The sequence below is a fragment of the Candoia aspera genome, chromosome 1 (genome assembly GCF_035149785.1).
Source record: "Candoia aspera isolate rCanAsp1 chromosome 1, rCanAsp1.hap2, whole genome shotgun sequence".
NCBI lineage: Eukaryota > Metazoa > Chordata > Lepidosauria > Squamata > Boidae > Candoia > Candoia aspera.
The window spans coordinates 269,524,775-269,548,067 of record NC_086153.1 but is presented as its reverse complement, the minus strand read 5'-3'; the positions used below and the strand labels follow the sequence as shown (position 1 = coordinate 269,548,067).

General features: G+C 41.0%; 1 protein-coding gene across 2 annotated transcripts in view; it reads right to left on the bottom strand.

The window, feature by feature from the left end:
* Positions 1–1,748: 1,748 nt before the first annotated feature.
* Positions 1,749–23,293, bottom strand: part of TSPAN18 (tetraspanin 18) — a 172,587-nt gene continuing 151,042 nt past the window's right edge. For both annotated transcript variants that reach the window (XM_063289644.1, XM_063289645.1), the window contains exons 8-11: positions 14,261–14,359; positions 11,991–12,170; positions 10,632–10,715; positions 1,749–4,714 (exon numbers count right to left, since the gene is read on the bottom strand). In XM_063289644.1, coding sequence (XP_063145714.1) covers positions 4,667–4,714; positions 10,632–10,715; positions 11,991–12,170; positions 14,261–14,359 — 411 coding nt within the window. In that variant the 3' untranslated portion in view covers positions 1,749–4,666. The remainder of the gene's footprint in view (positions 4,715–10,631; positions 10,716–11,990; positions 12,171–14,260; positions 14,360–23,293) is intronic.

Genomic DNA, 23,293 nt, shown 5'->3' with positions numbered 1-23,293 from the left:
CTGAAAAAGAGAGAGGTGGGAAGTTTAAGGAGCAAGAGGCAAAGTATGAATTGGTATATAAATGTAATAAACTAAGGTTGGTTTGCAAGGGAAGAAAATGTATGGAGAGGTATAATGAATAGTGCTGATGTACTTTACATCATTTTCATGATGTAAATCTGGCTATATTGCTTTTCTTGTTCCTATTGTCTTTAATTCCTTTGGCTTACTATTTCTTACCCCTTTTCTGTACTTTACATATGGTTAGTTGCCCTGAAACAAAATATTGTGCTGGGTATGGATATATGAGAGGGCAATCAGTTCACATGTTTTAATATGCTTGCTAGCTTATATGTTTAAGAAAACCGTTGTATTTTGAGGCTATTTTTTTACAAAATGGGTTTCGGCAAATAACCTTTCTTAGTTGATGCATTCCTATGTAATCTCAAGCGATAAAGATTTAATATGCTAACTTTAAGAAGAATAAAAATACGCAAAGCTCAATTCTGGCTGGAGAACATGTAGCCTTTGAGCTCCATCCTGTGCCAACATTATTCAAATGACCTTGACAGCCTGACAACAATTGTGTAGTCAAGAATGTCTTCAATGTATTGTGTACTTACTGGCTTCCTGCAGGCTTTAATGGTGAACGTACAAATGCTTTCAAGCAGCCAACAACACTTTGTGTGACATCTGAAGATGAAGCATACCTCAAAAACGTGGTGAGCACACAGGATTTTATCATTCTGAACAGGGCGTTGTCTAATGGTTTCCTCTTTTCAACTCGAAATAACAGGTTCAAATGCTTGGACTTTACCTCACTACTGCAGTATAAACATGATATTTGTTTTCTGAGAAAAAAGGCTATCACACTTCAATTTCAAAAAGAAAAACACACAATCCATGAATTGTGGAAAGTAAAGCTTTGTTGTCACAGTGTCTTTATTTTTGTCTTTTTATTTTTTTTAAGAAACGCACAAAGAAACTGTGCAAATGCTTCAGAACAGCATCCTATTTTTGTGTTACAAAAAATCCCTTTCAATATAAAAAGCATCACAATAAGGAATACAAGTTAAAGTAGCTCTAGCCTTCTAATAAAAGGAACATTTAAAATAGATCTCAACATTCACTTTAGAAGTGGCCTGCTCCCCAGGCACTTGCAACAGTGACAACAGACAGTGAGAACTACTGGGTGGATCTGGAGTCACAAAGACAAACAGAAGAAGGACACATGCCTGACCCAAGGTCTTCTGGACAAGCTCCATTTAAAAGCTTACAATCTGTGCAGGGATTAGCCACATGCATCCGTTTCACTTAAGCCTGTGCGGAAGAATGTGCTACAGGTTATCCCTTCTTCCTAAAAAGACTGGAGACAAAAGGGGGATCAGCTCAGGCTCGAGTATTGCAGCACTTGAACCCAATACCCTGGCTGACAGCATCCATGATTTAATCTATTTCCACACCAGGAAGGAAGCTGATGCAGTTGGAATTTGCTGGAAGAGTTGGCTCATGTATCATGCCAAGTTATGGATTGTTTAAGCATGAATCCGTATTTCACTGGGTTCTTGCAACACACCAAGGTTTAGGAACCACGATGACTGAGTTTAAATGATCCACTAAGCCAAAACCAAACGAACGATGTTTAGGCTTAACGGCTGCAGTCCAACTCCAACTAAACGCAGTGCACACAAAATCACGCTTGTAATCTTTAAGTATTCTACAATGAATTTTGCAAATCATCTGACAGCACAAAAATGCTAATTTTTTTTCAGTTGCACGCTTGATCAAACATGGTTGTTTGGTAGCTTTACCTTCAAGAGTTCTCTCATATAACACATTTCTTTCTTCTCTCAGACAGTTTGTTCCCCCCATTAGCGTGGCTTTGTAGTAAGGCAAATGTCTCTGTCTGGCCTTTGACAGGTATCTCTGAAGCCAGCAAGTAACCAGTGCCCATTACTTTGTAAAACAACTTACCCCCTTTTCTCTGCCAAGGAGTGGTGGCCTCCATTTCATTAGGTTTGCTCGAGCAGAAGCTAGACAGCCCTCTGTCAGGAGGCTCTAAGTGGGTTCTTACAATAGACAGGAGGTTGTACTTGATCATCTAAACAGCCCCGTCTCATTCTTACTGTGTGGAAGTAGCCAGAGGAAAGGGCAGATTTATACCAGAAGAAAGTACAGATTGGAGAGCAAATGGAGAAAACAGAATGAGTCAGAAATGAGAAATCCACCAGGCAAGCTAGACTAAGGACACACCAGCACTGAGATTCTGAAACAGCAAGAGAATATTAGAAAACTATACTAGACTTCTCTTGGTTCTGCCTTCATCTGCCCCATCCGTCAGTTAATTTATTAGTTTCATTTTTCAAGGAATGTGTTACCTTGTGGGGGAGGTGGGGGGAGATGGAGAACAGATCTCAGGGCTAATTCCTTGAAATAGGTTAGCCAATGTATTGCCCTTCAGATGCTTCTGAATAATAATTCATAGCACCCTTAGTATCCTCTCTGCTGGCTAAGGCTGACAGTAGTTAAAATTAAACAATCATCAGACAATCACATGCTGCTCATCTTATTTATTTATTTATTTATCAATCAAATTGGTCACCGCCCATCTCCTCCTACCAGAGGGACTCTTGGATGGATCCTGCCCATTGGAGCAGCCAATAGTAGATTACTGAGTCACAGGTCAGCACCTGGCATCCTGTTATGTCCCTCTGCCGACATCCCAAGATTTTGTTCAAATAGCAATCTGCTCCTGAACCCCACCCCCAACAAAATGCCTTTCATATATTGTGGGAGCTGTAGGTCATTATTTCTAGATGCGTCCAACTAACAGAGCTCTTTTGCAAATCCTGCAAAAAATGGATTTGTCATGTTTGGGAGCCATAGTGAATTCCAATTGTGCAGAACTGAACAAAATACCATTGAAACCATGTTTGGGAGATTGTCAAGGATTGCATTAAGATTTAGTTTATCATCTGATGCCATTCATTAACCAAATAGTCATGATAATTATGATTGTTCGAGCATGTTCTCACTTTTCACCTCATATCAGATAATGATTGCTGTTTTTCCCCCCCCAAACTATACTTCTGGGGGTTATTACTTATAGAGGAATGTTATTGCTTTCCCCAAGGATTCTTAACATCTCATCTTTGGCATGCAAAGTCACCAAATTCTATTCCTATTTTTAGTATTAAGTTGCCATCTCTCTTGAAAAGTGTCAGATTACATTATTTTGCCGGTTTAAATCTCTGTCTGCCATTTTGTAGTAATGTGATTTCACTATAATTTACGTATTCATTACACAACAAATATACCTTGGAATTAAGTCTGAACAAAATATTCCCAGTCTGAAGGAAGTGTTTTGAGATTCATACAGGGCTGTTTCACTCTTCTGGAATGGTCAGGGCAACCCATTTCAAACTTGGAGGACCTATTTAAAATTTGAAATGGAAAGTTTCAAGCTCAAAATTCCTTGTACTTGAAATGTTTTACACACCCCTGCTTGTACTGTATGTCTTAGAACTTCAGTACTGCTTCTTAGGCTTGTTGATTGTGTTCACTGAGTGGATAACAGACCACTGAAGCTAGAACTTGGCAACAGTTAAAAATGAAAAGAAAAAAAGTTTTAAGTCAGGGTACATTGTTTTTTAAGCTAAGAATGCCTGAAACAGCAGCAACGTCACAAGACTTACAAATTAAATCCCGCAAAAGACAACTGCAAAAGTGCCTCACTTTTTCCTTGCCTGTTGGTTTGTTTGTTTTTTAACACGATTGAAAGGCACATGAGGACAAGACACCAAGCTAATCAATTGCTATGAAGGCCAAACTTGGCAATGTATTTTTCACAGAGCATGATGGTAACAAAATATTCAAAAGCCTAAAAAACCCAAAACAGATACAACTCCTTAAGGGAGACAGCACCAACAATTCTAGAGGAGAACATTTTTTTTCTTTAAGGTGAGGGAACCAGCAGCTGAGCTGCTTTAGTCTTTGTTCGCACATAACACTGATCAGAAAATTCAATGTGATAAATGGTATGCACTAAAATGGTATGCACTGATTTCAGCATATCCTATTTTCCACCATTAGATCTGACACACCCAACCCCATCCTCAGGATTCTTGGTGAAGGCGTTCTCCATTCTCAGCATTCCAGAATGCTTGTATCTTCTGGATAGCACAAGAGACAGGAAACTATCCATCTTGGCAGAAAACCAGCAGGTCAGGTGCCAATGCCTTTTCCCCTGTTAGCTTAAAAATTGAACTAATCTGTATACATCACAACGCTTTGGGTGACAGTTTTAGTATTCTAAATGAAGATCTCGTTTAAAATAGGCGTTGGTCTTCTTGTTCTTCTTCAGTCAATGGATCACTACTATACAAGAGATGTGTGCTCCACACAGCATCCTGGATATTATTAGAGTTCATGTCCCATCCTGTCTTGCAGGTCTTTAGTGCAACCCATTTGAGTGGCTTCAGGTGAATGACTCCCCTTGGTGATGGCAAGGAACTAGGCAGCACCTCAAAGTTCCAGCCCCTGAAGTACAATCCTTTCAATCATTTATATATTACAATCCTTTCTCTCCTTTTTTATTTTGTTAACCCCAAAAATAAAGTTTATCTTCTTTCTTTTCCTTCTTCAAAGCACGTCCTTGAAAAATCATTTGTGGCTCATGAAGCCCTTCCTACTGGATCCCTCGAAAGAGGCACATGGCAAAGATCATAGCAAACAGCTGTGAAGGAGTGAGACATAAGACAAAAAGGGGGGGGGGGGTCCTGGTTACAACAGATCAAACCAAATCCATTTTTATTACAGTCACAGACCAGCAAAAGGGGATGGGCTACAGTCTTTGGGAAGGAACTTTAAAATACGATGGGTAAGAAGTAGCATGTAAGAGACAAATAAAGTATATGAGAGACATAGAAAGTATACAAGTTGTAAAAAGGATGAATCTAAACCGAGTTGTATATTAGAGCCATATAAACAGTAAAGTATGTATGAATGTGTGTTCGTGTGTGTTTGCGTGTGTATGTTTGTGTGTGTGTAAACCTAAAGCATTAGAAGGGTATAGTGGAGCAACTGTGTATAAGGTATGCAAGAGATTTATATCTAATATGGCAAAATAGGTGCTCACTGAGTCTAGCTGTAACAGAAAGGTTTAGCTAATCTTAGCTATGGTGCAGAAAAAAGGGATCACCCTTGGAAGAACAGGACTAGGAGTTGATCAAAGACCTACCAAATTTTATCCAAAGGAAAAATTCTGTATGGAGATCATTAATACTTTTCTTCTGATTCAAGTTTGTATGTGTGTTTTTTTTAAAAGATCCTGCTCTTCCTTAGGCCTCCAAGAATATTGGGGTCGGCTGGATAAATCTGCCCCCAAACTTGTCCACTAAAGAGTCACCAAACAGTAACTTAATCCTGCTGAAGAAATATCACTCCTTTCCTTAATTATTTCTGTGGCCTCCCTGTGAGGCAAACATCAGTTTAAAGCTTCTGCTCTTTAAGCAGGCTAAAGTACTTTCTCTAGTTGACTAAAATAGTTTCTTCCACCTCCTTCTCTTTGGTTCAAATAATCTAATGAGGGCTGAAATGACTCAGTGAAATAAGTCTGACTATATAATCACCAAATCCCTCCATGCTCCTTCCCTTGTTAATGTTAGGAAGTTATACTTTGCAGCCCATTTCATGAGTTTTCCCTACATAAAGGCAATACATGGAAAGGTGCGTGGTGCAATTACATTGCTAATTCTATTCTCCACATCTTACATGCTATGGCAACATCCATATGTTAGCATAGACACCTGCATAGTGAAACCCCACCTACCTGCCAAGAAGCAGCCTGAGCCATGCAGCAGGTCAAGATCCAGACCAGCCACGCAGTATCAGACTATTATCCATAGGTTCTAGGCATGGAAAATGCACAACACCTATACAGTTTGGAGGGATGGGTAGGTGGGAGGTGGCCATTTTTTTCAGACTGGCACATTTGGAAGCCATTCTGGGGGGTAGTATGTGGGGCTTACATTAACAATTATATGGAGTTGGAAGAGAAGTAGTTACCTCCCCTCATCCCTTCCAATAGTGGTTTAAGGTGCCAGGCTGGAAACTGGAAGACCGTGAGTTCTAGTCCTGCCTTAGGCACAAAGCCAGCTGGGTGACTTTAGGCTAGTCACTTTCTCTCAGCTCAAAAATACTGCCAAGAAAACTGCAGGGACTGGTTTTGTCAGTTGCCAGAAGTCAATACTGACTCAAAGGCACCAAAAAAAGAGAAAAGTGTTAGGCTAAGAACCAAACAGAGTTCTAAAGTCTTGGAGATCAGCTCAGTTCCATGTAACTATATATTCATGTAGATCTCCTAGTTTCAGCTAAAGCCCTGGGATCCCACTTATTAACCAAGCCTGATCCTGCTTCTAAGACTAGATGAGGTAACATGGCAGTTTGCTGTAAAGCTTTGATAACAAACAAGGAAGGGGCTGCAGGGGCTGCACAAAACCCCAGGAGGATGCAGGGGACCTCCTAGGCCATGGTAGTTCATCCCTGCAATGTGTGGAGAGTTAAGTGACCCTGTTGAACCATCTGATCAATCTTGCAGGTCTGCACAAAAACCTAAAAAAAATGACTAAACTGATCCATCAGTGAATGTAGGAATAGTTTCCCAATGAATGCTAAATTAAAAAGGGAAATAACTGCTTTGTTTCCATATGTTTTATTAGTGAAACTGGCTTCATCTCAAACCTATGCATTTGGAATGAGTGAGTATGCTACTCCTAACACAAGAGGGCAGTATAGGATAGTTGTTTCCCAGAGCATATAAATGCTTCAAGTTTGCAACTAAGGTTGTACACTTTTCAGTACCCATTCAAGCTTCAGACTTCCAAACCAGCTTAAAAAGAAGAGGGGTGTGGCTCTTTTGAATGTCATAAATAACTTTAATCAATCGACTTCTTAACCACCAGCTGCTTTAAGGGATGGCACAGAGGTGCTGTGCTCACATAAGGCCAAAAGAACTTCCTCTAAATCAGTGTTTCTCAAACTTGGCAACTTGAAGATGTGTAGACTTCAACTCCCAGAATTCCCCAGCCAGCATGTTGCCAAGTTTGAGAAACAGTGCTCTGAATCCTTTTTTTATACATTCCCATGAGTAACTGTCATGTTCATCATTCCAATGGTCTGGATACATCCTAACATTTCGCATGTCAATTTCCTGATCCGTGTCTGTCATTTGCGGGGAGGGGAATTTCAGCCGTGCCGGGCTGTAATCTCCTTACTGTTATTGAGGAATGTATGTTCGGGTTATTGCATGTGTTCAAGGTTACTTTCCCAGGCTGATGTGTAACGGTTACCAACACCTGGGAGGGGGTGGTTGCTATGGTGGGGTGAGGGGCGGGATCGGGTTTGATGCAGGGTTTTTTAGTTTGTATTTGGCGTGCTTTTGGTCATTCTCAGCTTTCTTTGTATTTGCACACTATTCTTTCAATAAACCAGTTTTCCCTAAGCACCTGCTTGTGAGACTGAGTCTGTCAGAATAGGCAACCGTTACATAAAGCTGAGAATCTCAAAACCTTATTCCACTAGCCCCTATCCAGATTCGTCTGTGAAGGGGAGCGCTAGCGATGAACAAACCGAGATTGCAAGAGATGGAGAGCGAGGCATCGAGCGAAGGGGAACCGGACTCCACGGTGGTGAGAGCGGAGAAGGTACCCTGCAGCGATGCTCCGGAGGGTCAGGCAGAACCCAACCCCAACCCGAAGGAGAAGGAGGGACGTCAAAAAGCACCAGAAACGACCAGTACTTCGGCTGATGACTACCTCACTTGGGACGAGGACTCGGTCACTGGGGTGACTCAAGCCTCCTGGAAGCGGCAGTACCTGCTGTCACCTAACGTGGTCAGAAAAGAGGCGCCTGAGGGGTCACCCACCCCTGACCGTATAAAGGCGTTGGAGGCAAAATTAGACTCGGTCGAATTCATGCTGAAAAAATTGTCAATGGGCTGGGGTTTGCCTGAAAGAGGAAGGGAAAGGTCCCACCGCAGGCATTCCACCCCACCGTCACCCCTACCATCCCCCAGAGGGAGAAGCAGGGCCTGGCATCGAGGAGAGGAGAGGGGCCCGATGGTGACAATTTCGAGGTCCCCTCCGGCGGAGAGGCGCTCGCTAGGGGCCGTGCAAAGGGCTGAGCGACCAGAAGCGGCGAGATCCCCACCCTTCACGGTAAAGTTCGATGGGGACCCTACCAAATTGTCCTTCTTCATAACGAATGCTAACAGTTATATGGAGGATTGGGAACAGGGGTTCCGGTCAGAGCTGGGCAAAATAAACGCCATTGCCACCAAGCTCAAGGGGAGGGCGGCTGATTGGTATGTACAGCTGTGCCAATCGGATGCTCCGGAGTTAGAAGACTTCGAGGAGTTCCTGTGGGCGTTACGGCAACATTTTGAAGACCCGTTAGCTCAGGAAAGAGCGAAGCGGGCATTAAAGGGACTGTACCAAGGTCACGATCTGTGGCGGATTTTGCGCTGGAATTTAAAGCACTGGCTGGGAAAGTGGAGGATTGGTCCCAATCCACGTTGGTGGAGATGTTCAAGGATGGACTGGAAACTGAGGTCCTGAAGTGGTCCCTGGGGCGAGAGGACCCAAAAACCCTGTATGGCTGGATTCAGCTGGCGGGCAGCGCTGAGCATGCCCTAGAGATGTTTGCCCACTGAAGTTCGGTGAGGTATGGGAGATTCAGTAAAGGGTCCCGCACCCCGGCTCCTCCAGGGAGATCCAGCCAATGGACCTGGGAGGAAGAGAAGGAGCAACGCTATGCGAGAGGCCAGTGTCTGCGGTGCGGAAAGGAGGGGCACCGAGCAGCGGCATGCCCGAAGGGAAAGACCGAGGACCGGCCAGGAAAATCGTCTGGAAAATCTCCTTCTCTACCAAGAAAGATGAAGGCGGCGCTGGCAGAGGCCGAACCTGAAGAAGTCCCTTTCTTTGGGGATGAGGAGGAGGCTGTTCTTAATCAACCGGCGGGAAATGCCAGCCACCTGCTTTAAAGGGCGTTGCTGGGCAGGTGGAAGAGGAAGGGCGTGATCACGCTTCGGTGAGTGGAAACTTCCCTACACTGACAGTGAAGGTGAAATTGGGGTCCCGCACTCGAACGGTGGAATTGTGGGCAATGATTGATTCGGGGTGTTCTAGGTGTTTAATGCACCCTGAAGTGGTGGCTGCATTAGAGTTACCCACGTTCCCCTTGAAACATCCTATGATCTTCACGCAATTAGATGGATCTACAGCGGGAGGGTCGCCTGCAACTCTTTCCACAGGGTTGGTGGCGTTGCAGATGGGCAGCCACTGGGAGAAACTGCCTTTTGTGGTGGCACCTGTGGGGGGTCCGTTTGTCATTTTGGGAATGCCTTGGTTTGTCCAACAAACCCCCCATATAAATTGGGTGCACAGAACTGTCACATTTGCAGATGGGTTCTACAAAGCCCCTAAGGGGGATGATACGGACGACGGCACAGTGGGGAGGCCGGCAGCGGCAACCCCTCATTTCCTCAACGGTCCGCTAGACGGGTTACCGGCGCAATACCAGGCCTTTGCAGATGTGTTTGGTGAAAAGGAGGCTGATCGGCTGCCGCCGCACCGAAAAACTGACTGTGCCATAGAGTTTATTCCTGATGTGAAACTGCTGAAGCCAAAAATCTATGCTATGACCCAAAAGGAGCTGGCAACGCTACGGGAGTTTGTTGACAAAAATCTAGCTAGATGTTTCATTGAACCAGCCAGCTCCCCAGTAGGGGCTCCTGTGCTCTTTAGACCAAAGAAAGATGGAACTTTGCGACTTTGTACAGATTTCCGGGGATTAAATGCAGTCTCAATATTAAATAAATATCCCGTACCATTAATCAAAGACATGTTAACACATCTGGTGAAGGGGAAAATATTCTCCAAGTTAGATCTGCGGGAGGCATATTTCCGCATTCGCATACGGGAGGGGGATGAATGGAAAACTGCTTTCAATTGCCCTCCGGGCTCTTTCCAGTATAAAGTGTTACCTTTTGGGTTGGCGGGAGCGCCTGGGGTCTTTATGCAATTGATCAATGAGGACTTGCATGACCATTTATTCAAAGGGCTCTTGGTGTATTTGGATGATGTGTTCATGTTCATTGTTCCAATGGTCTGGATACATCGTAACGTTTCGCATGTCAATTTCCTGATCCGTGTCTGTCATTTGCGGGGAGGGGAATTTCAGCCGTGCCGGGCTGTAATCTCCTTACTGTTATTGAGGAATGTATGTTCGGGTTATTGCATGTGTTCAAGGTTACTTTCCCAGGCCGATGTGTAACGGTTACCAACACCTGGGAGGGGGTGGTTGCTATGGTGGGGCGAGGGGCGGGATCGGGTTTGAAGCGAGGGTTTTTAGTTTGTATTTGGCGCGCTTTTGGTCATTCTCAGCTTTCTTTGTATTTGCACACTATTCTTTCAATAAACCAGTTTTCCCTAAGCACCTGCTTGTGAGACTGAGTCTGTCAGAATAGGCAACCGTTACAGTAACTTTCTGACTAGTATGGAAAAATTCAGATGAGGGGGCTGTGGTGGGAACATAAAAAAAGGAGGCATCTCCTGGCATTAGTGTGGCCAGCAGGATCCCAATTTGTACTATACCTCGATGGCTAGAACACCAATGGCAAGAGCTCCTGCAAGATACACAGAGGTTTCAAGGGAATTCAGGATCACAGTGTAGCAGCCCTAGGGAGGAAGAAAGAAATCCATCTTGAAATAAATGTTTGGGCAAAGTGAGTGCATTCACTTAACCTCACAAACAGCTAGCAAAAGAACTTTTCAAATGGTGAGCATGTTTTTAAAAAATAATTATTAAATTATATACCACTCCAGTCCAAGGAGGCTCTTCTTTCAGTAAGAAGATTAAATAGGAAAGCAATAGAACAAAAGAATAATTATTAATAACAAAATAATTATTAATAACAAGTAACATTACAAAGAAAATGACAGGCACTGAGGAACAATAAGTACTCATATACAACCCAAGATGGGGGCTCTCAGCAAATCCTAACTCCCTTCCTAGGCTCTCTTAAAAAGCCGTGTCTTTAAAGCGTTCCTAAAATTCAGTAGGGTTGAGGCTGGTTTGATCTCAGGAGGTAAACTATTCCAGAGAAGAGGGGTTGCAACTGAGAAGGCTCAACCCCTTGGGCCCTGTAGAGTCCCTAACGGACCTGGAGCAGGCCTGTCCTCCTCCCTTGTTGAATGGGCAGAAGCTACAAGAGGCAGCATTTGACAGTTTAGTTCTTGTTTAGTGTGGTCATCTCGTCCTAGTCTAGCTTGATAGAGTTGAACAGGTAAAGAGTAATCCAAGGACAAGTATGACAGAGCTAGTACTAGCTTACAGTCGATAAATCGATTGACAAAAATATTGAATAATAAAGGAAGAGAGTTCTGAAAATGTTTTTTTCCCCCACACTCAGGTCAGGAAATGTAAGATTAGAGATCTACAGTAAATCTAGGTTTAATCAACTTGTTTTACAATTTGAAACAAATGTACATCAGAAGACAGGCTGTAAAATCTCTATGATGCTTACATTTGTCCATGTGTGCTTTGCGAGTAGAAGCACTATTGCAAGGTTCTTTGCTTCATTCTCCCCAGTTCTGCAGACGTGCTGTGTGCCGGAAGGTGCATCATCCTTTTTGAATATTAGTTATCCATTTGCAAAATGTGATCATGCTAGATGATCCTTCTTGCAAATGTAAACGTCATAGGAGATACCTAAACTAATACCTTGTTCTACACTTGATCTTAGCCAAAAGAGAAAATTCTGGTTTCTCTTCAGATCATACAATTTTTTTGCTTTTTTTACTATCTTGCTCTATATGGTGAAAAAAAAAAGTTCACCCAAAGAAAGGGTACAGTCTTCAATCATTTAGGTAAAGCATCACATCAAGGCAGGAGCACCATAGTTTTATCACTCAGTCTAAATTATTTTATAAGTATTTCAGGCATCTCCTTACCTGTTGGTTCTGATAGATATCCTTTCCTTTCAGACACTCTTCTTTATTGATGAATGCTCCATCACGAGACTGGCGCTCCCGTCGGCAACAAGCTTCAGGAACAGCATGGTGGGAATCCAGAAGAAAGGAATGAGAGGCTGCCTCAAAATCTTCTGGACCATTGACACCACAGCAGCCAAACTAGCATATATGAAAGGTGATCAAAGGGTTAATATCTGTGGTAGAATTGGGGTGGTTTCTTGGAAACCTGAGAAGCAATGTCCTAACAGCCAGGAACCATGCTGAGACAAGGAACAGGTCTCTAGTGTTTTACTGTTGCTACATAACAGGGAAATCCTAACGAACTGAAGAAGCGTGGGAAAAACCCAGACATATAAACCCCAAAAGTTAAGCCGGGCCCGATCTGTGTCTCTTGGAATGGCTGCTTAACTCCTCAGTGCTCCGCATGCGCTTTACAGCCTGGATGGGAGCCCCCTGCTCGCCATCCTTACTCATGACAAGCACAAGCAATAAGCAGCCGCCCAAATGGGGCTTCTGAAAGTATAAACTGAGGATGTAATTTGATACTTGACATTAAATTCTATTCCTTCCTAAACACTGCAACTTTTATTTTTTAGAAAAAAAAAAAAAGTATGTTTCTAGTCCTTATGGCTGTGAACCCAGGCTTCAACCTGTGAGTACAACATACATTGAAATCCTCAGTTACAAATAAGCAAATCAACAAAGTGTGCAAAGCCTGGGACCTTTGATGAGCTTTCTATAGAACTGCTTGCTATTTTCTATGTTTATGAAACATAAAACAATTGTGTAAAATAAGCAAATACGTTCAACACTATTCAAGTTGCCTAATGTTCCACTGGTTGCTATAATCTCAAAAATATTTTTTAATATCATAATACTAGTACAAAAAAATATTTTGTACTAGTCATAACATGAATTGTTTATTTATGTCATTATGTGAACCCATCCATGATGGCTTTGTGTTAAGAATGATGAACCAGGATACTGTGGCTTGTTCACAAAAATGTAATACAAAAATCCTGGCATAGCATTACATACGGACTTGCATATGTTAAGACCCAGCAATTTCCCAGAAGTGTGACACAATTAAAACAACAACAATAACAACCTTCATTAGAACTTAATGAGAGCATTTTCAGATTGTTGCCTTTGATCCTCTGGTAGTGCCAAATGAGATCAAGTCCATAAAATAAAGCATGAGTTCCTTAATGGTGATATCTGACTGAAAATGAACTAAATCAGTTAACAGCAGCAGCTAGAACAACTTAAATTTAAACAGCCTGGGACAATTAAAAACATCTTTGTTTTGCTGTGAACAGAGAACAAAACGGGCACCAGGAAATCTGTCTTGGAAAAGCTGCTGTTCGCTGCCTTTGACACACATATCCCACAGAGTTTTACTTTGTTTCTGCAATATCAGGCAGACTTGCTTCCACCTTTTAAGTTAATTCCTGTGGAAAAAGGCATCCATCCTTAAGAAGCAGGAGGCGCATCAAAGTCATACCTTGCAGAACCCCCACCTAGAGGAATGCAGCCCAGCCAATGGATGAATACGAACAGCTGGTGCTCCCTTTGTTTGCAACGCAAGTCCTCTAGATGGGGGTCAGGAAAAGGGTAGAAATTTGCAATTGTCACCTGCTCACCTTTTTTCCTCTGCCACTCTTCTATGATTAGAGCATTTGGCAACATGGGAAAGGCTGCTCTTTGGGCTATTCACACTTACCTGGAAAAAAGTCTCACCACTTAATGGAAATTATTTCTGAATACACAGATGCAAAATTGTGTTATGATGCTGTAATCAAAAATTAAATTTCCAGAGAGATAATCCTATTGAACTTAAGTAGAAGCTTTTATACTGAGGCTGGTGAGCCTTCTATCTCTTTTCTCTTTTGCATTTCTTACCTATTCTGTCAAAAGTAATTGTTTTCATTCTTTTGTGAAACTGCCAGCCACTGTTTTATCTAAAATGAGTAGGAATTTTGTTTATCTTTGAGTCAAGTTCAGCTCCTAACAACCTCATGTCCATGTCACTGATTTTCTTGGCAAAATATCCTAAGTTGTTTGCCGCTGATTTTTCAAGGTTTTTTGTTTTTGTTTGGTGGGGAGGATTTCCCAATCTAGTTTACGATCCTGAGAATTCCTGGTGTTTTCCTACCATGCAAGCATGAGCCAGTCCTGACTCTGTTTAGAAATTAATGAACATTAAAAAAAAATCAATATCAGGATGCACTAATCAATCAAGTACTTACTGTGATCATGACTGAGTTCCAGGTGGAAGAAAAGACATCTGACTCATTGTTCCCCTGATAATGGTTTTTCAGCTCCCTGGTAAAATACTCTCTCGTCAGCTGCAACAAAAACCATGCACAGAAGAGAGAATGAATGAATTCATGCCAGAACTTCAAAGCAGTTGCATTTCTACTTGTGGAAATAGGGCTCAAAAGCAAGATTTATAACACAGCTGTGAGTACATGATGGATGAAGCCTACACAGTTAGGTGCTCCATCGAATGGAGATGCATCCTTGGATTCAAAGCTAGGCAAAGGAAGAACGTGACATGATGGCCCTTAGAATTTCCTTGACATTTACTGGGCTCACTCCTTTCACAAAACACACCACTTTCCATACAATTTAACCTTTCACAATTGCAGGTTCTGGCATTTCCAGGTAGATTCCTATCAGAAGCCTTGGAGATTCAGCAGTAGTCAATACTGAATGCAATGGCCCAATCTTAGGGCCGCTTCTCATAGTCCAGGAAATTTTCCACTCCTTGTTGGATGAGACTGCCCTTCTATTTAGAGACGTTAATTCCTTTTTAAAAAATGTATTTAAAAGCTTGATGCATTTTCAAAACAACAAATTTTCACATCTAAAACAGAACTTCTTTTAAAAAAATATGTGAGGCATTATCTTCCCTTTTTTGCCTTAATCTCTATTTTTGCTATGATTTTAAACATAAGCCAATATAAAAATTAAGAGTATATTCAATAAAACATGCTGGCCTTTTTATTCTGCACAGGAGGGGCCAATTTTGGAAGATGCTGACATTATAATACAATTTTTCAAAATCATGCTTTTTGTAGACACAGAATAGACACAGGAATTTTTTCAGTAGAGTGAACCCTGTTTTCCCTCTGCGGCTCCTCTATGTGCCCCTCAAACATCTTCCTAAGAATTGGGAGCACAGCCAAGTAAATATGAGGAGAAGATTGCAAGTGGGAGCAAAGGAAAAGCAAATTCCATTACTGGAGTGGCCTTTCTTGGATACTGCTCATAGAAACAAAGCTACAGAGCTGGAAGTAAAGTATTTATGGTTGATCTGCCCAAATGGCTATTGAACTTTTTTACTGACTGTCATATAATTCCCTCTGCAGTTATGAGGTCCATAAATACACAGTTACAATGCAAAAGTGCAGTGCTAGCATTTGAAAAATATTAATTCCATCTTCAGGATCTATAAAAAATGCCATCCATGAGTTGATGATTGACTTCTGGTAATCACACGGACGTGTCCATGTAGCTAGTTTGGAAACAGTAGAGATGGTTTGCCACTGCCTTCTTCCAGAATATGCTTTCTGCTTCCTAGTCTATAGTCCTGTGATTTCTAGGTGATCTTCCATGCAAGTATTAATCACTCCCTTCTTTGCTTAGCTTTTTCCAGACCAGCCAAGACTAGCTAAGTGCTGAGACCCCTCTTAATCACAACGAAAGTACAACACATGTAACAAGCTTAGCAAGATATTCTACATCCACAGCCATAAAGGGAACGTCCACTAACAGTTCAGAATTAACAAGTTCTCTCTAGTGCAATGTTTTGTTTTGCTTTTTTCCTGGAAACACACTGGGGGTCATTTTGCTTTTTATATTGTTTGCCTTGAACTTTATTACTAAAATTAATGGCCCCTTCTGCAGAGCTCAAGGGGTTTGCCCAGGACGTATGAAAGCTACATCTTAAACAACTTCAACAAGAGCAGCTCTATCACCTCTAAACGGAAATGCTTATTAGTCAGACTGGACAAGAATGTTCCCTAGGGAAATAAGTGGGATCCATCAGGGGGGCATACCTACACTCAAGCATTGTGTTTTCCTTTCCTTCTTTTGCATAATTTACGGAGCCTGGACTTCCCTCCCGTGGAGGCAGTCACCCAGATATTTTATTGATGCTTGTCTGTTTCGTAAGTGCAGACTTTGAAACTAATATTACAGTTGGTAAGAGTCCCAGTTGGGTTCCTTTGTCCAGTTCTAAACAAAAGAGCTATTTGAATATAAAGTGAAACCTTTATTTTGACAGGCATGATCCCAAAGGAAAAGTTGGAGGACTGTATGTGTGATTTTTATGAGATGTGATCTAAAACAAAGCCCAGTGCTGGGACTGTACTTATTTGCCAGAAAAACAATCCATTCCTTTTCACTAGTAGACCATTTACATTTGCTCCAAATATTTTACAAAGAATAATAATAGAGTTAATAACCAGTCCAAAAGACTCAGTAAAAACAAAGCACTAAAAATCTGTAGTACTGATTAACAATTGTTTTTCTTTTTTTTAGAAGCTGGAGTTAAGCGAAGAAGGTTCTTGTTCGCTGTACTGTCAATTCACAAAGCACTTGGATTCAGTACAGCTGGTGATTTTACTTAAGCTTCAGCTAATAATGACACTGATTGGAAAATTAGCTGAATAGCTGACAGAATAGTTTCGCAGCTCCCTCTTTTCCTAGTGAGGTAGAAAGGCAGAATACATCCTCCTCCTCCTCCTCCTCCAAGATGGTCAGGAGAATGAAATAACAGGGAGAGTTAGAGTGGCAATGGAAAAAAAAATAGCATCAATCCAACCAAGCAGAGGTGAAACAAAATAAAACAACAACAACAACAACAACAATTTTCATGCTGTGATGATGCTGGTGGCAAAATTCTCTACCCACACAATTGTCCAGCAGAGCTTTACTGAGCTGCTAAATTTATTTTACTGAGGCCATGAGATCAATGAGTTACTGGTAGTCTGTTGGGACATTTGTGCTGTATCTTTATCCAGGTGCAACACGGACAAGATTGTTAGCATAACTGAGTGTATGAGAGGAACCGTGATTGCCCGATCTGGTCCATCCTGCCTGATGCAAATGTTTGCATCAGGTCCAAAATTTAGGAACATTGGCTACCTTAGGCAGGCTGCTAAAAGACCTCTTGTAAACAAATGGATCTCACCATGTTTTTAACATAAGGCAGTGTGTTTGTCTTGTTGTGTTTACTTTTCAGTTTAAACTTCTTTATCAAAAACATGCAATACGCTTAAAAAACATGCTCCTAGTTATCTGTACAGAGTGCTCATTTGTTCAATGCTTCTCTCATCTCTAAAGAATCTGTAGCTTCCTCTGTTTGAGGCATAATTGTATTTGCCTTCTACTGCAATGCTTGCCTCTATGAATACTAGCTTTCTATTGCAGACTTGTTGCTCTTACAACAAGTCTGCAATAGATTCTTCTATTTGATTCTTCTATTTAGCCAGTCAGAAGTGTTCCTACTTATATGGTGGCAGCATGGAGCCCAAATTTAGGAGTCAGGAGCCAGCATGTTGAATAGCCATCAACCAAGCTGGAATCTGTCATTAGCTGGCCAATTTTCAAACAAGTAGTCACAAATGAAGTATCTGGGCTAATAGCTGACAACATATTATTTGGGGCACAAATATAAAGAGAGTGGAACTATTACTCAAAGGGGCAGAGCCCTGCTACTCATCGACAGGATGAGGACACTCTTGGGTTTTTTATAGGTTTCTCTGTTGCTGCCTCTTTTTTTATTAATCATATTAAGCCTATTTGGGGACCTACACTACAGTTGTGTGGGTCTCAAACTAGTGAATGCCAGAATTTTTTGGAAATTATACGATGCATGGGATCTTGAGGAATTAGTTGCCTCTGATGTACTTCAATCTGACTTCAAACTTAGATTTGGGATTGACACATCTTTGGTCTTTTTGCTAGAAAGTGGGCAATCTTGTTTCTGCTGGAGCTCTAAAGATCATAGTATCCTTCTGGACCAGCTGCAGATAAAAGATTAGGAAATAAGGGAAAATAAATAGGAAAGAAGTTTCATAATGAAATGCACTGTAAATAAAATGAATGAATGAATGAATGAATGAATGAATATATAACTCCTATCTTTTAATTGTTCTAGTTACTGGTTTCCAATTGGTGGTACTGGGAGACCCTTGTTGACAGCTTAGGCTATACCTCCCACATCTATTTATAATCATGGAAGAAGTCATCAGACAATATCAGCAGTGTTGCTATTATGCAGATGACATAAAACTATTTCATTTTTCATATGAGAGTTGCCTCAATGATTGCACTAACAAATTGGGCGCAGTGAACACCTTATCCTGTAAAATAAAGTTGGCTCTCCCTCTTGCTGTTTCTCATCAAATACTGATAATCATTTTATTCCAGCAGGAATTTTTTATTCCAGTGTTTCTGTGCTTTGGCCCTTACTGCTGGCCCTGTCTCCTTGAGTTGATTGCTTTATGTTATTCTTTTTAAAAAGGAATGGCAATTTTAATATATTACAAGCTTTAGTGAATTGTGTCCTTGCATCAGAAGCATGGGATACCTTAAATAAATAAATATACACTGAATCAATGGAATATTGCTTTTTGACACAGCAATATTCCTGATTCTCATTTTGGAAGGGTACTGTGGATATCCAGAAGCCAAGGGCCAGCTGAACCAGAGAGAATCCATGTTTGAATGGAATATAATCTTGTAGGCTTGCCCAGCAAATGACCTTTTCTAGTGATTATGATGAATAATGAGCTTAATGAACTATATCATACTGTAATTACACAAGTCTACCTACAGACCATCTGCACACAGTTGCATGAAACTGCAACAGCATGCTAGGGTGCATTAAAGCACTGATGTGCCAAAAATCAGGTGAAGACTTAAGTGCAATTGATGGATAAAAGTACCAAGAATCAGGACATTAACTTTTGTGATCAAAAACTGTCCAAGAACAGCTATATTCTTCCCAAAATTGTCTTCTAAAATTGTAACAGTATTCCATGAAAGGATTGATGAAAAACCAGCTGGACAGAGTCCAACACTTTTAGGCTATAAAATAGAAGACAAAGAGGAGCTCTGTGTGTATGCTGGGAGAAGTGTGTAAGAGCTTCTCCATTTTATAGTTTGCTAGTTTGTTTTCTACTCTTCCCTTGCTACTTCTCTCACTATCTTTTCCACATTGGGAAATGTATACGGAATCAAGGAGCTACAAGACAATTTTTGGTAACTATCTGATTACTAATTTAAGTAACTTCTCTGCTTACATTAATAGGGAAATCTGTGTCATTTAGCAACATATACCTCTAATTAGTTGTGCTAGAGCTCAGAAATGTATTCAAGGGACAATTAATTAATAAATCTATGCAATTGTTGTACTGTGTACTGTTGCCATCTATGGTGATTGCACCACCAGAACAAAGATCCTAAGAGGGAAGGAAATAAGTTCTCTATAAATGTTTATTTACGTGTGTCCATTTGCCACCCAAATCTGATGACACACTTAGAGTTAGAGACCACTGACTAGAGAACACCACCCCCACCTGATCACCTGACTTTAATAAGTGCTGCAGCAGTAGAGAAAGACACCCTCCCCCCTTCTTTCCAAGTCTTCTCATTTCATTCCTTCACCTCTGCCATAGCCGGGGCGGGGGGAGCTGGGGGAGAAGAGGTAAGTTGAGAAAGATTCCTCTGCCCAAATCTACTCCTGCCAAAGCTCAGCTCTGTCTCTACATGATCTGGGCCATGGCAAGTCAGGTGGGGGCTGCAGCAGGAAGAAGCTATTGCCAGACCTGAAAGGAGACCAAGCTGATTTGGTTCATGCTAATATTTTGCATTTTATTTCCTCACATTTTATTATGACAGAGATAGGATTGTTTTAACAGAGAATTGAAATATCTGCCTTGGCCTTTAGGCAAAGTAAAGAAGACCAAACTGAAGAGAATTCAGAAAAAGCTCAGAACAGAGATTATAGCTTTAAATTACTTGGATGATCATAGCCAGGAAAAAAGGAATCTATATTTAGGTGTAGTCCTGCAGATATTGTTTCCCCACAAAGGCAGCACTAAGTTGGAAGAATCAACTATTTCTCTGCTAAGCAATTATTACAAGCTTTTGTATAATATGAGATGGATCTTGTCACCATCTAAGACTACCCCTTAGGAAAGAGGTTTTTCCCCAAGTAGGATCCAATGTGATTTAGACTTGGTAGAAATGGATCTTTCAACATTTTTGTATCAGAAATTCCATTTATTTTAATATGTTATTCTTCTTAATGACATATCAGGGTGATATATGCCATACCTCAGACGCCCCTTATTGGAATTCCCATAACTTCTTTTCTAGCTAGCTAGATAATTTGTTATTTAAATCACATTAAATGTCTAAATTGTTTGCCATTTTCTTCTAAACACTTCCTTACTTCTTTAATGCATGACCTCTGAACATTTTTAAGTACAGTAACATTCTCTCTCTCTCCCTCTCTCCCTCCCTCCCTCCCTCTTGAAAAACATACTGTGATTGGCCTGCGGGGCCTGATTTTGGTATAGCCTGTATGCAACCTACCAGAAAGAAATATAACTGGTTTTGAGCCTGGACATCTATTTCAGTATATATTTCACATCCAAGTTTTCAATGTAGCCACAACATTGTCCTCTTTCAAACAAAACAAAAAACAAAACAAAACAAAACAAAACACAGTCTTTGCTCAGTGAGATCAGCTTTCCCCAGTGTGGTATCCTCCAGAGACAACTTACAGAATATTCAGCCACCATGATATTGGGAAGAGTGGCTGAACAGTTTGTGAGTTGTAGCCCATTTGGAAATCAGAGGCTGGGGAAAGCTGAGGTAAATCGTGAATCCACGATGGGATATACATTACATCCTGTTAGCATGTTGGGTGTTTCACTCATGGAATTCCAACCTGTCCTCTTTCTGCTACTTTCCTTCTATGAATTTGATTTGTCTGAGATAGTTTTGCTGATCATGTTTCCTAACTGTGTTTCTATTGCATAATACTGCGAGGGGCCCAACTAAATGGCAGCACCTGAATACCTTGCCTGAACTTGAAAAGCAAATCAGGGTTGAACTTGATTAGTATTTGGATGGGATACCACTAGAACATTCCAGGAATGTAGGATAGATTGGGAAGTCAAAATAACATCCTGGAAGGATAAAAACCACCTCCATGCTATTGCCAAGAGCACAACAGGAACATATCCATGGAGAAGTTGAGCTTGAGTCATTGGAGACTTTACAGTATCTCTATACAGCTAGGGAGGAGGTGCATACTACTTATATACAGTAATCAGGGAAAATCAGGCCAGACAGTTTTTCTATTAAGTTGACTAGAAGGAAATTGTTGTTCGCTGATGAGATGTCTGACAAAAAGGACCACAGAGCAGACAAAGCACCTACACCGATTCATTGATTTTTTTTTACTGCAAGAAAGATGTGATGCTTCAACCTGACCATGTTTGCAAATGCAAAATTAGTTTCCTTTTGCTTTGCTTTGAAAAAAGAACTGAATATACACAGCAGTTACTGGAGTGTGAAACTGCAGTAGTCACAGCCAGAAAGTCACAAGAAGTGCCATAGCTCTCAAGCATCCAAGTTGCCTTGGTCTCACATTCTAAGCCTAGTAGACATTGTCATCATTGTCCTGTGCCTATAGAGCAGCAATTGCATTTTGAAAAATGATCACCACGGCAGGGTTTTGCACATTGAAGAAACTCCAGTGTAGCTCTTGCCTTTCCTGTTGCTGAATCCCATTCCTCTTAACCTTGTTCCACTTGGAGTTTTCCATTTTGTTTTGCTTTCCTGCTGTGTTCCTGTACTCCACTGCTTCAATTATTGGAAACAGAGTCTCTGCTTGCCTGCTCCACTGACTGCCTCATTTGAAACCTCAGCAGAGCACACCTCTCTCCTTCCTTGTTTGGGTTCTTAATCTCTTCTTTCCCCTCTGGTATTAATTATTCAATTCTAACTATATTATTTAACCTCACGTAGTGTTGCAAGCACTTTGGCTGCAGTATGTTGTACAAGACAAAATTGTGCTGCACCGTAAGACAAGGAGAATTGTGTTTATCAATTATTTCTGTCTCAGAGGGAGATGGGCTATGTAGAGAGGAGCATTAACCATAATAACATCTCACAAGCCAAGCTTAGAAGCCATTAAGAACAGGCTAGGAAAATGCATCAACAGAAAACAGTGCAGTATTCAGAGAAATAATTTCTCTACTTGTCTGAGTATTTTAATGTTCTTTAAAGCAGATCTATTATTTCAAAGCACAATTAATTATCTTCCCTTTTCTAGTGCTACCACCATATTTTGGTCTGGCTCCTTCAGTCATGGTGGACAAGGTTGTCTCCCCACACCCTGCCCTTGATAATCACTCCAAATCACCCCAAACTTTGGCAGACTTCAGCAGCAACCATTGCACAATTTCATACTGTACATTTTCACAGGAAAATCCAACTATCCCCCAAATTATTGATTTTAAAAAATCAAACAGAAAAAGCCCCAAACCACATGCAATCTCATGCGAGAACCCAGAGATCCCACTTTGTGAGATTTTAGCCATTAAAATAATAATTAAAGCTGAATATTTGGAGGTACCCAAGAGCTCTCTAGCTGTGGTGTAGACACCATACCAATCATCCTTTTCAATACCATAAGAGCCTGGTTTTGACCATAATCCAAGGAAATGGTTTATATGATGCAGGGATACTGAAGTGCTAATTAGGAGCTGACCACTTCAATCATCTCATCTCCATTCAGTTTAATCAAGCACTGGGCTGCAGAATATTATCATTATAGTTACCATTCTTCCCTGTTCCAGATTCTATGAGTAAGTGCTTTGACACAATTTGACACCCATGCACAGAGTTTGTTGTTCATTATTCTGAGCTGAACTGACTATGTAAAGGGGAAATGAAGATTATAAAAAGCCAGTGAAGACTCAAAAACCTCCTTCACCCCTTTCTTTGTATGAATATAAGCTTCAGCCTTAATTTACCCCTCTATTGTGTCAGAAACTAAAAAGTTGCTAATTATGGTAACCGAGTTTGTAAACAGGCATTAGGCTTCTATGTATTTTTGGTCATTGTTATTTCAAAATAACTTTTTATTTAAAAGAAATCAAGCATCATAGTTGGTAAGAACTGAAGCAAGCCATTCTAAATGAATCCAAAAGGTCATCTCGACTATCATTTGAACTAGGAAAACCATGTAG